The sequence below is a fragment of the Delphinapterus leucas genome, chromosome 6, assembly GCF_059928025.1.
Source record: "Delphinapterus leucas isolate spDelLeu-1000000601 "Yukka" chromosome 6, BTC_Dleu_Yukka2, whole genome shotgun sequence".
Classification (NCBI taxonomy): Eukaryota; Metazoa; Chordata; class Mammalia; order Artiodactyla; family Monodontidae; genus Delphinapterus; species Delphinapterus leucas.
In genome coordinates this window covers 42,866,889-42,880,950 of record NC_143134.1, presented here as the reverse complement: position 1 = coordinate 42,880,950, position 14,062 = coordinate 42,866,889, and the positions used below count along the sequence as shown (strand labels likewise).

Genomic DNA, 14,062 nt, shown 5'->3' with positions numbered 1-14,062 from the left:
CCTTGCTCACCTTGCTTGACATCTCTCTTGTTCTTAACCTCACACTTTTATCCATCAGTAAAACCTACTGGCTCTGCCCTCAAAACATACCCCAAATCTGACTACTACTTCTTACTACCTCCATTGCTACCAATCCAACCCAAGTTGGTATTATCTCTGAGATACTACCTCTTAACAGTCTCTCAGCTTCCACCCTGGTTCCCCTAGTCCAATGGTTTTCACCTGGGAACTTGTTATAAATGCAAATTCTCCTCCAACCCTAGGACTAGTAAATCAGAAACTCTGGGGATGGGACACAAAAATTGGAGTATTAAGCCCTCCACATCAAACACCTGCACCACTTACCTGTCCCCATCTCGCCACAGTCCCTTCACCACTTTCTCCCTAGCTCACTTGCCAGTCACACCAAACTCCCTGTATTCTACAAACACACTCAGAACATTCACATTACAGGGTATTCTCATTAGTTGCCCCTCTTCCTGAAAAGCTGTTCACCCTCCCACATATTCCTCAAGTCTCTACTTTAATGTCACCTTCTCAATGAGGCCTTCTCTGACTACCCTATACAAAATAAAATCCCTTTGTCCTGAACTAACACTCTGCTTAATTTTTCACCAAAGCACTTGCCACCACCTAACAGGGTCATATATGTGTTTTGTTTACTGTCTCGCTACATTCTACTATCTAAACCCCATATGGACAGACTTTATTTACTGCTATACACTTTGAGCAACTAGAAAAGAACCTGTTACTCAACAGATGTTCAATAAATATTTACTTTGAGTCAATGGTTGCCTATGGTTGATGAGAGGAAAGATATAAAGAAGTTGAAGAGAAACACTTATTGTTACCTAAGTAACTGCCAAGAAAATTTCAGAGCAGAAAACCGAACAAAAATCCCCCAAACTGTAAATGAATGAGAGGGACAGAATGCAGCAGTTGACAGTTCAGAGTGTATCAACTGGTTAGCAAAGTTTAGGAAGACTACAAAACTGATCCCAGAGGGCACGGTAGGCTTTATATAAGCCAAAGAAAACAGATGAAATTCCAGAGAAGAGAATACCATGTGCACTTACTAAGTATAGTTTTCCCCAAGTGTGTTCACTGGATATAGCATTACCTTAAAAAATAGTTAAGTAAAAAGGACAGCAGAGGATAGGACAAAGCTGTATTAAACAGGTTTCTTTAATGCAGGACTTCTTATTGACTTAACGTGTTTAATGTTAATAGAGTATGCAGTATTTCCCTGCCTTAACAACATAACCTTTTTCTGTTTTGCACAAGGACACAGACATGCGCCCTAGCTTCACTTTTATCACTAATGTTAGTGACATTCTTATCTGTCCTAATTTGTTGTCACTTGCCTATTAAATTAACATAGTAATAATGTCTCCCCAAACAAAAAACTCCTTTCATTACTATATTTAAGCCAAGTCTGAAACTCCAATTCTGAATACACAGAGGCCAGCTGTCATTTATCTGATTTGCTGCACTTTGTTTAGGATCACAAATATTCCACTTGGGAAATAAAATCCTGAAATGTTATTTTCACCACTCTATTCTTTATTCATTTTGTAATAACCCAGTATAAGAACAATTTAAGTCTATATTATTTCAAGAGTTTTTTTAATGCTTTTGAGAATTTTAAGTATTTTGAACTCCTGAACTAAGATAAACATATTAGAAACAAACAAACAACAAAAATCACACCAGAGCAACAACTAAAAGGTACTTAAGAGATCACCCAGTTGGGTGTGCCGCACAGGCCTTACCACCACTTTCAGTGAAGAAATCATGATGTCCTGACTCAAAAATAACTAGTCAAGTACCAAAAAGAGCAAGCAAAGCCCAGGCCACCTGACTTCCCAGCTGGCTCTCTTTTTAACACACAATATAGTATATATGCACATATTTTGATTGAGGAAACAAGAAGTTAATGAAAAATAATCTCAAGTGTAATAAAATCAGGTAAACCAACTCCAATAGTCTTTAAAAGACATGGTTAGAGAAAGTAAACTGAAGACACCTTTTTCTTTCTACAAAAAAGGCAAGACAAACAAGTGTAAAAGCTAGAGATTTATTGTTATTTTGTGATTAATAAATTGTCAAATTGGTTATGACACTATCCCACACTGTATACCACCATATTCGCCAGTACAAAAGTTTTTAAACCATACTGAGGCATAAGGCAGAGAGAGCAGACACATGAATATCATCCTTAACAACTTCCTCTTAGCCATGCCTCCATCTTGACCTTTGTACATGTTTTTTTCCAGGGGAAAGTGTCAGAACAGTGCATGAAATGGTGGGCAACCTGCCTCTTTACCTTTTTTAATAGCAAGCAAACTTACAGAAGTAATGGAATTCAACTTGTATTTCCCCTTGATTTTACTGGTCTGAATTCACTTTAGGTTACTTTAACATCCTTTAACTGTACATGAGAGAATATAATGACCTAAGAGAATACTGAACCAGAGTCAGCCAAATACATTACTGACCCCAAAGTTATGTTTTAATTGGTCCTAAAGGAATGTACCACCCCAATAGTTTGAGAGTTAGGCAAACAGAATTTCTTTGGGGAGGGAAGAAAAAAGCTGTGGAACAGCCAAATGTACTCAACATTGTTAAAACGGCTCTTTGTTTTCACCCCTGAAAGATACTTCTTTACTACACTATATGCACAGAAATCCTAACAGAATCTTGGTTGCCAGTATTATTCAGGCTGGCCCAATCCAGGATAGATCCCCACCCCACCCCCAAAAATTCCCCTCTCTCAGGCTCTGAAAAGCACAATATTTAACTATTTCTTAATAGAACTACCAAAACACTTCAGAAACAAGTGGCTCACAAATCATTTTAAATTCATGTATTGCCTGTGCATAAGAAAAATGATAAACCCAGAAGACAGTTCTATTTTTATATGGCAATTAAAAATAACTGAAACATCAAGACACTTTCAGTGAAAGCAACATTTCAATTACAAATTGTAATGCCTGTTAAACTACCTATGGGAGAAGCTGAAAAGTCCTAGGCAAATGCACTTTTGGGTTATACTACAGTGCTCCTTCAGTATGCACAAAGATTAAGGTAATTTACAGTCAATCTGTGAATGTTGAGACAATGTTACATCATCTTGTCTGTACAATTAAATGTCCTTAAAGAGATAACCAGAATCAGCTTTTCTACTATATTTTCAACAAACCTGACTAACCAGTACTTTTGCTGAGATGTGTATCAAAGATGCTGTAAGATTCTACACAATTAGGAAATACTCAGCTTTAAAGTATTTCCTTATCTTCACTTTTTTGGTTACAGATGTTTTTGCTCAGATGATCTATTGCAATATGTTTCTAGAAATGCAGTCCCAAATGTGCATACACATTCTGTATACAAATAAAGCAAAAACTGTCAGTAGTATAAATCTTACAGCATTTTTGTTTGCAAAACTACATGCCAAAGTCACAATAAGCAATATTGTACCACAAATTACAAAGCGCAAATGATTTGCTTCTTTTTAATGCTTTTATTCTACATAAATTACTACCATAGGCTAATGTTTAAAAAGCAAATAAACTGGACAGATGCAGGACAAAAATCTGTTCACCCAACTATAAAAGGTGATATGTTTTTTAAAAATTACAATAAATGCAGAAGTGGTTGATGCATGCAGTAGCCTTAAATGAAAAAGCATTGATTCCCACTGTTCCAGGAAAAAACAAAAAACAAACAAACAAAAACACAGAGAAACCCACACATCTTACTGCACTCCACCTTAAAATGCATCATATTGCGTTTGTTTATAACAGCACAGAATTCCAGGAGTCAAAATGAAATAAAGCGGGTATTTTAAAGATTTAAGAGCCGTTATCAAAAATAAATTACATTTTTTCAAGATACAGAAATGCTGCTATGATGGTTGAGAGCCCAGTAACCTTTCAATAGCCGCATTGATATCACCTCCTGTGGCTATTAGCGCTTGCAAGTTTGCTTCACGGTTCAAAAATCCCATTGCACTGAGCTGTTCTAGTTGCTGCTGAAATCTGACTTCTGGATTCTGTAGCTGTTAAAGAAAAACGAACAAACAAACAAAAACTCTAAGGAAAATCAGTCCATGTCACACCTAAATAATCTTAAAAATTTTAATTGCTTTTTAAAATAACATATGCTAGACTACTGAGCTATAAAAGAACTGGCCTCTCTAGAAACATATTCAACATATTTAAAAGTTCAATTAGCACTTTATTTTAAACAATCTAATTTATACCTAAACAATGATGTCAAAGATCATATAACTCTGCTTTAAAAAAAAAAAAAAAAAGCTTAATAGACTTCAACCATTACTAAGAAGCTCATGAACATATAGGCAAACTTTAAAAAGTATGTATGCAAACAGTTTAGAATTAGATTATTTATTTTGTAGCTACTGACCAATTGGGTAATTATAAAAGCCATTGTCCTCATGTATAAAATTCTAAAGTTCTAAGGAGGCTTAGAATGTAGAATTAATTTCTGTATCAGCCAATCAAGTCTTGAGAAAAGAGTTCCAGTTTCACATGCACAGACTACACCTCTGACTGTTCAGCTCCACCTCCTTTTCAGAAATGATGTAAGACAAAAATACATAAATGATCACTCAATTCTGGGCAACCTGATAATGGCGAGGCCTGTAGATTGTTCAACTTAGATAACAATTTGGCCTAATACATGAAATCGTTTTTTCTTATTAATTCCAAGAATATTTACTGAGCCAGAAGTTATGCTAGGTATCGGGAATACAAATTCTTTATAAGATAAATCTCTGACCTGTTTTTATTGTATTTAATAAGGCTTAAAATAAAAAAAACTATGCTGTATTTTCACCACATAGAAGTTTAAGGACAATCTACTGTAATAGGTTTGAACTGGGAATCATAATGGCATATTCTTAGTAAATAAATGATTCCAGATGCAAGAATATTAGGCATTCACATTTTTTAGCCATATCTGTGAGGTGTATATATGTAACAAAAGTTACCACAGGAGGCAGTAGTGGGTGGGGTGAGGTAGTTAGGAATTCTTTTACATCAAAGTACAAAGATTAGATAGAATTCAGGAGATACTGAGAATAACCAAGTTTCTATTCCTCCCTGACAAACTTTTATAAAATATAACCTATTTCAAATAATTTTCAAACAGGGACTGCAAAAAAGAATGCATTTTTGAAGGCAACTTTCAAAAATTAAGGCAAAGCATTTCTTCCCTTCAACTGTAACGTTTCCTTTAGTGTCCAATATAGTACCAAAGTTAACCATTTTTGTAATGCCTGTTTTTTAGAATCAATTAAGATTGCACTTTTCATTACAGGCTAAACCAAAAAGATGGCCACCTTCTTTTCTTTTCTTGAAATTTCTAACATTAAGAAGAGCAGAAAAGAATCATTACCTGAGGATTCACTCCAGCAAGAGCCTGTAGCATTTGTTGGATAAACTGCTGGTGTCCAGATTCGGTGGTTCCTGCTGTGGGACTTGGGTTTTCACCAGACGCAGAATTAGAGCCACTGGTTCCTGAAGAGCCTCCAGTGCTTCCTAATGCCCCCAGGCCAGGAGTAAACCTAGAAAAAGCGTAAATTGTTAGTAAACCTAAACTCCTGCAAAACAAGAGGCCAGACCAGGCCAGCTGATGGTAAATCAGTTACATTTCAACACAGTATTAGCCAAGTTATCTTCTTAAAATAACCATTTTTAACTTTGAAAACTCTGTCTTAAATAAAACAATCTCAACCAAAAAAAGGCACGATGGCATTAAGTCTGAAATTCTCAGAGAAAAAAAACATTGTGCACTTTCATAATCTTCCCCAAACAAACCTACCCTGGGATGAGGCCGGGGGCTTCAGTCGCTAAGGTCTGTAAACCCTGCTGAATCTGTAACAAGGCCTGCATTGCTCTAGGGTTTGACATTGCTGATAACGTATCAGGATTCTGCATCTAAGGAAGAAAGAAAACCAGTGGTTACGAGGGAATTAAAGTCAGTGAAGGTAAAATTTAAATGTTTTCTTTGCTACACTTCTTGAGAAAATCTAATACCTTACTCCTAGACACTGTGAATCCATTATTTCTTTCCCAAAATAAACACAAGCACCTCCTCTTTGACAGCAATCTAGTGTGCAAATCGTTACTTGACCTCCTCCCAAGTCCATCATGAAAGCCATTTTTCATAATGAAAGACAATCAGGAGCTCCTCTGGAAGCCACAGCTGTTCCCCATTTACCAACAGATAAAAGTAATATTTCTGAGAGACAACCTCCAAAAGCACAGTTTATATAACATGGTAATAATGGTGAAAGCCACATATTCCTCCTGACCAAGTGTTATCCGTTGCTGATGTAACAATTTTACCAGATACACTCTAAAACAATAGTTCCAAAGGTGAAGTTAATACATGTGTCCGATTCAGCTTCCCTACTTCCAAATATACACCACATGACTAACCAAAAAAGATAGGCTTCCATCATTACAATAGATCAAGGACACTAACCTTGGATTATGGTTTACAGGCCTGAGGATCATTTGCATAATATTTAAAATCCCTCCCTAGAACTACCAGTTTCAAAATGCCAAGACTGACTTCTCTTCTTTTTAAATAATAAAATTACCATGGCCATCTCAAGTACTTTTCTAATAATAAAACCTTCTTTATATGACAACACCGACAATTTTAATCTTGCTAATTCGAGTTTGAGGAATGAGATCTACCCCTTGGAAAACAGGCATTCTATTAATTTGGAGTACCTGAAACATTACAAAGAAATCAAACATGTAAAATAGGATAGGGTAGCTCTTTCCTGTCACTAGAGATTAGTTAAACCATAAAGTGTAACATGACAATGAAGCACTTCAAAGTTAGTAAAGTGAAAGGAAATGGTTTATGGTATTAACGAAGCATTCAAAATCCTAAATCCTCAAAAGCAAAAACCAAATGGTCCTTTCCTCAGAATTTATATTTAAAAAATATAAGCAAAAGTTCAGCAGTGAAATGGGGCTCAATTAAGATCAAGCTGAATTCTCTGCAAATTGACAGCAGACTGTATTCTACATTTTGCTATCAGCCAGAGAAAAGCAAGGAAAATGTTTATCACCAAACTTTTTCAAGCAAATCATTACCGAAGATAGCTAGCATCTTTTCTTACTCACTTGTTGGAGGAAAGTTGGGAGCTGTTGTCTCATTTGTTCTTGAAGCTGAGGATTTCCAGCAAATAGGGGATTATTCAGCATCATCTATGGGGCAAGTGTTCAAACAATTTTAACTGGAAATATCTGAAACAAGTAATGTACCTTGTTTAATAGTCTATCTTCCCCCAAGTGCCTAATCTGGCACTTAACAGGGAGGAAGGTAGAACATGAATAAAAAAGGGAAGATACTGTCCACAAAAGGGATTGCCAAAACAAAACAAAAACAAAAACGAGGCATCTTCTCTCTCAATGGGAATGGTGATTATGATAATGACATGCAATACCTAAAAAATAAAAGCAACCATTTCTTTGACTTTTCCTTAAGTAAAGGTGAATATTTGCCCTTGAAAGAAAAATGGGAGTAACTGGCATTCATGAAGATATATTTTCTGCTACACTGACAGAATAAACATAAGCATCAATACATGAAACTATACATGGCTTGCACAGACACCTCAACACACAAGTGGCAAGCACAGAGAAAATCCACATCTGGAACTGCTGTATCTACCTGCCTACTGCAAAACAGATAATATTAGGTCCAGAAAAATAACACCGCAGAACAGCAACCAACTTGCCAGAGAAATGGAGCTGCTAGGTAAATATAAGCCTAGGACTAGCACCGATAGATCTCTGGGGATAAAGTATTAAAATGCTTTAAAAAGACCTTAAAAGATGTAAATCCATTTGAGAACACGAAGATTAGCCTCTGGATTTCACCTCACTACCACCACAGATGAGAAAAATGGCATGCCTCCTAACCTTCAAATGGGTGTTAAGAGTTAAAAAGTCAGGGTCAATATTAACATGATGTTGTATACCTGAAAATAAGATTACAATACACGATCAGCATAACCAGAAACTAGTAAATTCTCATAGCTTCAAAAAAGACAAATTTTTATATCAGTTTCCCCAGATGGAGTGAAAAGTCAACTAACAATGATTTACTGATAGCCTATTTACCAGTCCACATCCAAAGTCTGGGGGGGTGGGGGATGATCCTTGCCCTCAAGTAATTAACTATATTTGAGAGAAATTATATGTTAACTACTAGAAGTAGAGAGAATTCTTCCCTCCCTCCTTTAGTTTATCAATTGTTGCAAAGTAGATTAATTTCAACAAAATAAAGTAGGAAGAAGTCAGACAATGTTTTATGGATATACAGCATTTATTTCAAAGTGACCAATAAGTTCACAGTAAATAAAGTAAAGCCTACTTGAGACCAACAAACCTGCTTCTTTAACGGCTCCAGTCAAATATTTTTTATTATGAACATATATCAAAGTTATCACATTTATCTTTCAGGATTCATGTTATTTGAACAAGTGTGTCATCTTAAACTGATTCATTCCTTCTCAGAAAATTGTATCTCATTTGATTAGGATAGTTCTCCTAACGTACCTGACCGTATATAACAACAGTTTTTACAATCAGACTTTTTTGAATACCTAAAAATCAAAATCAGAATAGAGAAACTACAAACTTTAATCTGCTGGTAACCAAAGTACATTATAAGCATTTCTAACAACTGTCTATAATAAAGGACGATTCATATCTAGCTTTCTTTTGTCAACATTTTGTTTTAGAGTAAAAAAGCAGCATACAAAAGTGCTCAAGTCACTTTATAAATGTAAAATTGTTAGTTTAAATGGCCGGGAATGTGCTTGTTAAAGTCAAAATTTTAAAGCAAGACGCACATTTAATGCTTATTATTAATTAGCTAAATATACATTTAAAACCATACAAATAGGATCACTCTGCATACATATTTTCCATTTATTTTAAACAAAAGTACTATCACAGTAAGTTGAAGCATTTAATAGTAATAACTCAGTCTAATAATTTTCTTATGAATAAAACAGTATTTCATAAAACGTACCTACAATATACAAAATTTAAAGTATACAAAAAATTTATCTAAAAAATCTTTACTTCCAATTTTACAAATTTTAAGAGGACAGAAGCTGTTGCTGAGGATTGCAACTCAAAGGTATCTGCTATATACTTGAATCAACATGGTTCCAAATTTTAGAAGTATAAAAACTGTTTCATTTGACATAATGAAGAAAGTGATTAACTTTAAAAGCTTTTAAAATTCTGGAAATGGAAAGTGACTATAAAGGAAACTATTTCAAATTCCCAACATTCCACAGAAGGGAAGCCATTCTTAATAAACAGCAAATACAAATCACAGATGATCACGGTTTAGTTCACATTCTCCAAGGTTTTTCAAGCCCAATGGTTCTTAACTCTATGGGTACATCAGAATCACCTAGGGAACTTGGGGGGAAAAAAAATTCAATACAGTTATACCAAAATCTCTCAGGACAGGGCTAAGAATTTTTTTTTTTTTTTTAATTTTAAAGTTCCCAAGGTCATTCTAAATGTCAAGCTAGGGTTGAGATCCACTCATTTTTTTTAGTTATGGTCTGTTCAGAAACAAGTTAGAAAATGAATTATTTAATAAAGGACCAGTATACTAACTTTGGGTGGAGATCTGTAACGGAAAGAATGAGAATACTGTTCCCACAAATCTCTCTTCACCAATAGTAAACAATTTCAGGCTATTTTATAACTGCCATTTTGAACATGACTATTATTCAGAATCTGTGTGATCTAATAAATAAAAGTATCAAATGTATTAACACTTCTAAATCACCTTCAAGATTTACCTTACACTAAAGAATAGGCTTCAAAAGGGAGATCAATTCAAAACTTTTGTATTCATCTCCTATATCAACATATGTAGATACAAACTAAACCTGCACTTCTTTCTGAAGGGAGTGAACAGCGGAAATTAAGCTGTTTTAATTATATTGTGAAGTATTAATTTACTGTAAAGAAACAAACTGTCCAAAAAATTCGAGATGCAGTTTGCCTACTTTTCTAGTGTGTTAAGGCAGCACACACAAATGTGCCAAAATCACAATTATTTGATCAGGCCACTTCAATACACAGTGCTCAGTCCTTTATAATACAATTATAAACTCACCTGTGCAGCAAGGTCAGGGTTCTGGCTTAGTGACTGCATCATGCTTCTCATGTAGGGGGCAGACAACATGTTTTGCATAAGTTGTGGGTTTTCAGTTATTTGTTGCAACAAGCTCTGCATTCCTGGTGTGTTGAACATACTAGCTGAAAGTTTGTTTAAAAAAAAAAAAAAAGACATTTTATCAAGGAAAAGATACATAAAAGAAAGTTTTAAGACACATATACTGTGCATAATTTTAGCAACTGCAGATAAATACACATATTACTTATCAATTGAACTAAGAAAGAATTTTAAAACTAAGATCTCCAAAACTACACGCCCAACATATACCAATAAAGGAGGGTTTATGGACTTTAAACATTCTGGTTGCATTTATGGGAAAATCACATCTTATGGAAAGGCTAGGTTCTAAAAAATCAATTTAAGGAAAAAATTTGATATGGTAAAAATTACTACTGAAAAAACCTCATTAAGTGAAGAAGTCTGAGCCAACTTTTCCTCCAGGATCGCTTAATTAGAATCATATTCAGCACTCAATATATGTTCCCACTTAAGAAAGAAGGAAGCCTTCTCGCCCAGGCCTCCACCCCATTTTCACTGACTCCTGGCACTCAATGAATTCAACCCCAAATTAAGGGAGCTTCTTCTTACTTCAGTTTCCCCATGTGTAAAATGGGGTAAACAGTATCTACCTGATAGAGTGGTTTTTACAATTAAATTAATGTGTAGATGCTTGTTACTATTATTCTTTTTTGTAGAGAGCTATAGCTAAATTTACGTGAATTCAACATTCTTTGAAAACTAATTAATTTGTTCCACATATATCCAGATTTTCACCTGCTGCTAGATATACTCAAACTCAAGTAAACTTACAACTGATTAGCTTTTTCATTTCCCTTCTGTTCTTATTCCACCCAGTGTAGTTTAATGGGCTCAAAACATTTGACTCTTCCAGCTTACCTTTCTAGTTTATTATAATTCTGCTCTTTTTCTGTAATAATTTTTGCTTTTCCTATTCTCTCATGTTATTTCAATTTAGGTTTCTTCCCCCCACATCCTAGAGTCCAAGGATATTCAAAGATAGCTGATAAACATAGCCTGCAGGGCAAATATGGCCCATGACCTGTTTTTGTACAGCCCATGAGCTAAAAATGGTTTTTACATTTTTAAATGGTTGAAAAAAATAATAATAATAAAATCTGAAAACTGTATGAAATGCAAACTTCAAGATCCATAAGTAACATTTTATTGGAACATAGTCATGCTCCCTCATTTATTATCTATAGCTGCCTCTGCACTACAAAAGCAGAGTCGTTTCGACAGAGGCTCCACATGGCACTATCATACTGCTCTATACTGCTGTTCAGCATACCACAAATCAGTGAGTCAGTTATACCTCATGCCATACGAATCACTGTAGCATGCTGTTATTTCTTTTTTCATTACCACTGCATACCAATTATGTCAGAACAAGAAGAAAAAGGGGAGAATTGGACTATGAATGCCCTGCTTTTAAGGCACAGAAGAATATGGATTACTTTATCAAATGAGATGGCAAAACCGTATTTACTATGCAATGACACTGAAAGAATACAATACACTTCAACACTGCTACAACACTTATCACAGTATTCCCAACTCACAGTAAAGTCAGAAAAATACAAAATCTAAAATACAATTATCTCATCATAGCCAAACTGCTTCACAAAAATAAAAAATGAAAATAAGGCTGCAACCAAAGTTAGGTTCCCAAATGGTTCTTTTGTTAGCCAACCAAGGAAAGCAGTACACTAGTGGTGATTAATTACCATGATTATTTAAATCTTGACTGCGGCAGCCAAGTAAATGTGTCCAGAGAAAATAAACTTAAGACCATCAGCATTTCAAGGAAAACAGTTTCTCAAGAGTTAAAGGACATTGGGCTCTACATCAATAATCAATTAAAAAACAATGCAGGGACTTCCCTGGTGGTCCAGTGGTTAAGACTCTGTCCTCCCAATGCAGGGGGCCTGGGTTGGATCCCTGCTCAGGGAATTAGATCCTGCATGCTGCAACAAAGATCCCACACGTGGCAATGAAGATCCCACGTGCCACAACTAAGACCTGGCGCAGCCAAATAAATAAATATATTTTTTAAAATTATACAGAATATGAAACTACATAATTTTTTTAAATGAAAATTATTTTGAGTAGTATTCCTTGCTTCTTGACAAATGTTACTGATACTGCTCAGTTCTTGTATTTGAGGAGTCAATGTCAAGTTTGAAGTAACTGAAAAATTAGTTTTTATAAACAGTCTGCATGGACTTACAGGCAAAAACTATTTTCAAAGTTGAGAGAACACTCATTTGGTACAACCTGAGGTAGAATCTGCTAAGATGTGCTACATCTGATGATGATAAAAACGCATGTGGAGTATTAAAAGAATTACTTGGACAAAGATAGAATGCTTATAAAGTATTTTTAATGCTTATAAGTATTTAAATGCTTATAAGGTATTTGAAGACTATAGTTAATCACTGTCTTATTCATCAGCAGGTACTCTGGAACATATTTTGAACTTTCACGTTATTCAACTGGTAAGAGTATCAATGATGAACTTCACTTCACTCCGGTGAACTCAGCCATAGTCAATATCATGAACTTTTGTCAGAAATATGCTGACTTGCCCAAACAGCAGTTTGACGGCTTAACAGAGGTCAAGTTTTCTGGTTTTGTTTGTTTGTGTTTAAAGAGGTAAAGTTTTACTGCAATTTTTTTAGCTCAGAGCTAAGACTGAAATTCTTCTGAACCACTCGACCACCATTATCAAACAATAAATAAATGACTTTGGAAATTACCTTTTGCTAAAGACTTGGTAATGTTTCTCAATTAATTCCCAAAATTACAAGGCAAAACAGCATTTATACGCCAAACTCATACTGTGGTTAAGTCATTCTGACAACAAATGAAATTGTTTGAATCACAGGCAATGTCAGGCTGCTTTATACATTCTCGTGCTGTCAAGTTAAAACAAGCAGCAAGTTCTCCATTCCCACAAATGTGCAGTAAAGATAGTTTTGAGCCCACAGTATTGTTCCAACAGCATTTTTTGGACCTCAGTGCAAGTGCAAAGAAATATCCACATTTTAAAATTCATTTAATTGTATAATTGAGGCACTACCACCTAATCTTCAATTGGAAGTGATTAATCTGTCATGACATGCTAAAAGCCAAAAAGAATCTAACAGAATCCTATAAATGCTTTCCAACTGATGAATATGCTACTGTAATAATATATTTTGGGAATGAACACACATTTGAATGAAATAAGTAAAATCTCATTACCTATCAGTATTACCAGATGAACATTTGCAAATGATTTGCAATTGACAAAAGGAAACACTGTGAACATCAATTAAGCAAAATGTCATCCCTAAAAAGAATTCCATTCCTATCATTAGTTGTTATGTGTAAGAAAATGTTATACCCAATTATTATTACATTTTTAATTCCATCAATAAAAGAACTTGTGGAACTTTGTTTTCTCTCGTAATGTAATACTTCTTTTTTTTTTTTTTGGCCACGCCGCATGGCTTGCGGGATCCTCATTCTCTGACCAGGGATCTAACCCACGCTCTAGGCAGTGAAAACATGGAGTCCTGGGCTTCCCTGGTGGTGCAGTGGTTGAGAGTCCGCCTTCCAATGCAGGGGACACAGGTTCGTGCCCCGGTGCGGGAGGATCCCACATGCCGCGGAGCGGCTGGGCCCGTGAACCATGGCCGCTGGGCCTGCGCATCCGGAGCCTGTGCTTCGCAACAGGAGAGGCCACAACAGTGAGAGGCCCGCGTACCACACACACACACAAAAAAACATGGAGTCC

At 35.4% G+C, this 14,062-nt stretch overlaps 1 protein-coding gene across 2 annotated transcripts in view; it reads right to left on the bottom strand.

The window, feature by feature from the left end:
- Nucleotides 1-2,063: 2,063 nt before the first annotated feature.
- The window catches only part of UBQLN1 (ubiquilin 1), a 48,387-nt gene continuing 36,388 nt past the window's right edge, over nucleotides 2,064-14,062 (bottom strand). Inside the window, exons 7-11 of one of the 2 annotated variants that reach the window (XM_022558888.3) lie at nucleotides 10,201-10,343; nucleotides 7,170-7,253; nucleotides 5,848-5,963; nucleotides 5,422-5,590; nucleotides 2,064-4,060 (exon numbers count right to left, since the gene is read on the bottom strand). In XM_022558888.3, the coding sequence (XP_022414596.1) occupies nucleotides 3,908-4,060; nucleotides 5,422-5,590; nucleotides 5,848-5,963; nucleotides 7,170-7,253; nucleotides 10,201-10,343 (665 nt within the window). In that variant the 3' untranslated portion in view covers nucleotides 2,064-3,907. The remainder of the gene's footprint in view (nucleotides 4,061-5,421; nucleotides 5,591-5,847; nucleotides 5,964-7,169; nucleotides 7,254-10,200; nucleotides 10,344-14,062) is intronic. The other variant, XM_022558890.3, reaches the window with a different exon arrangement.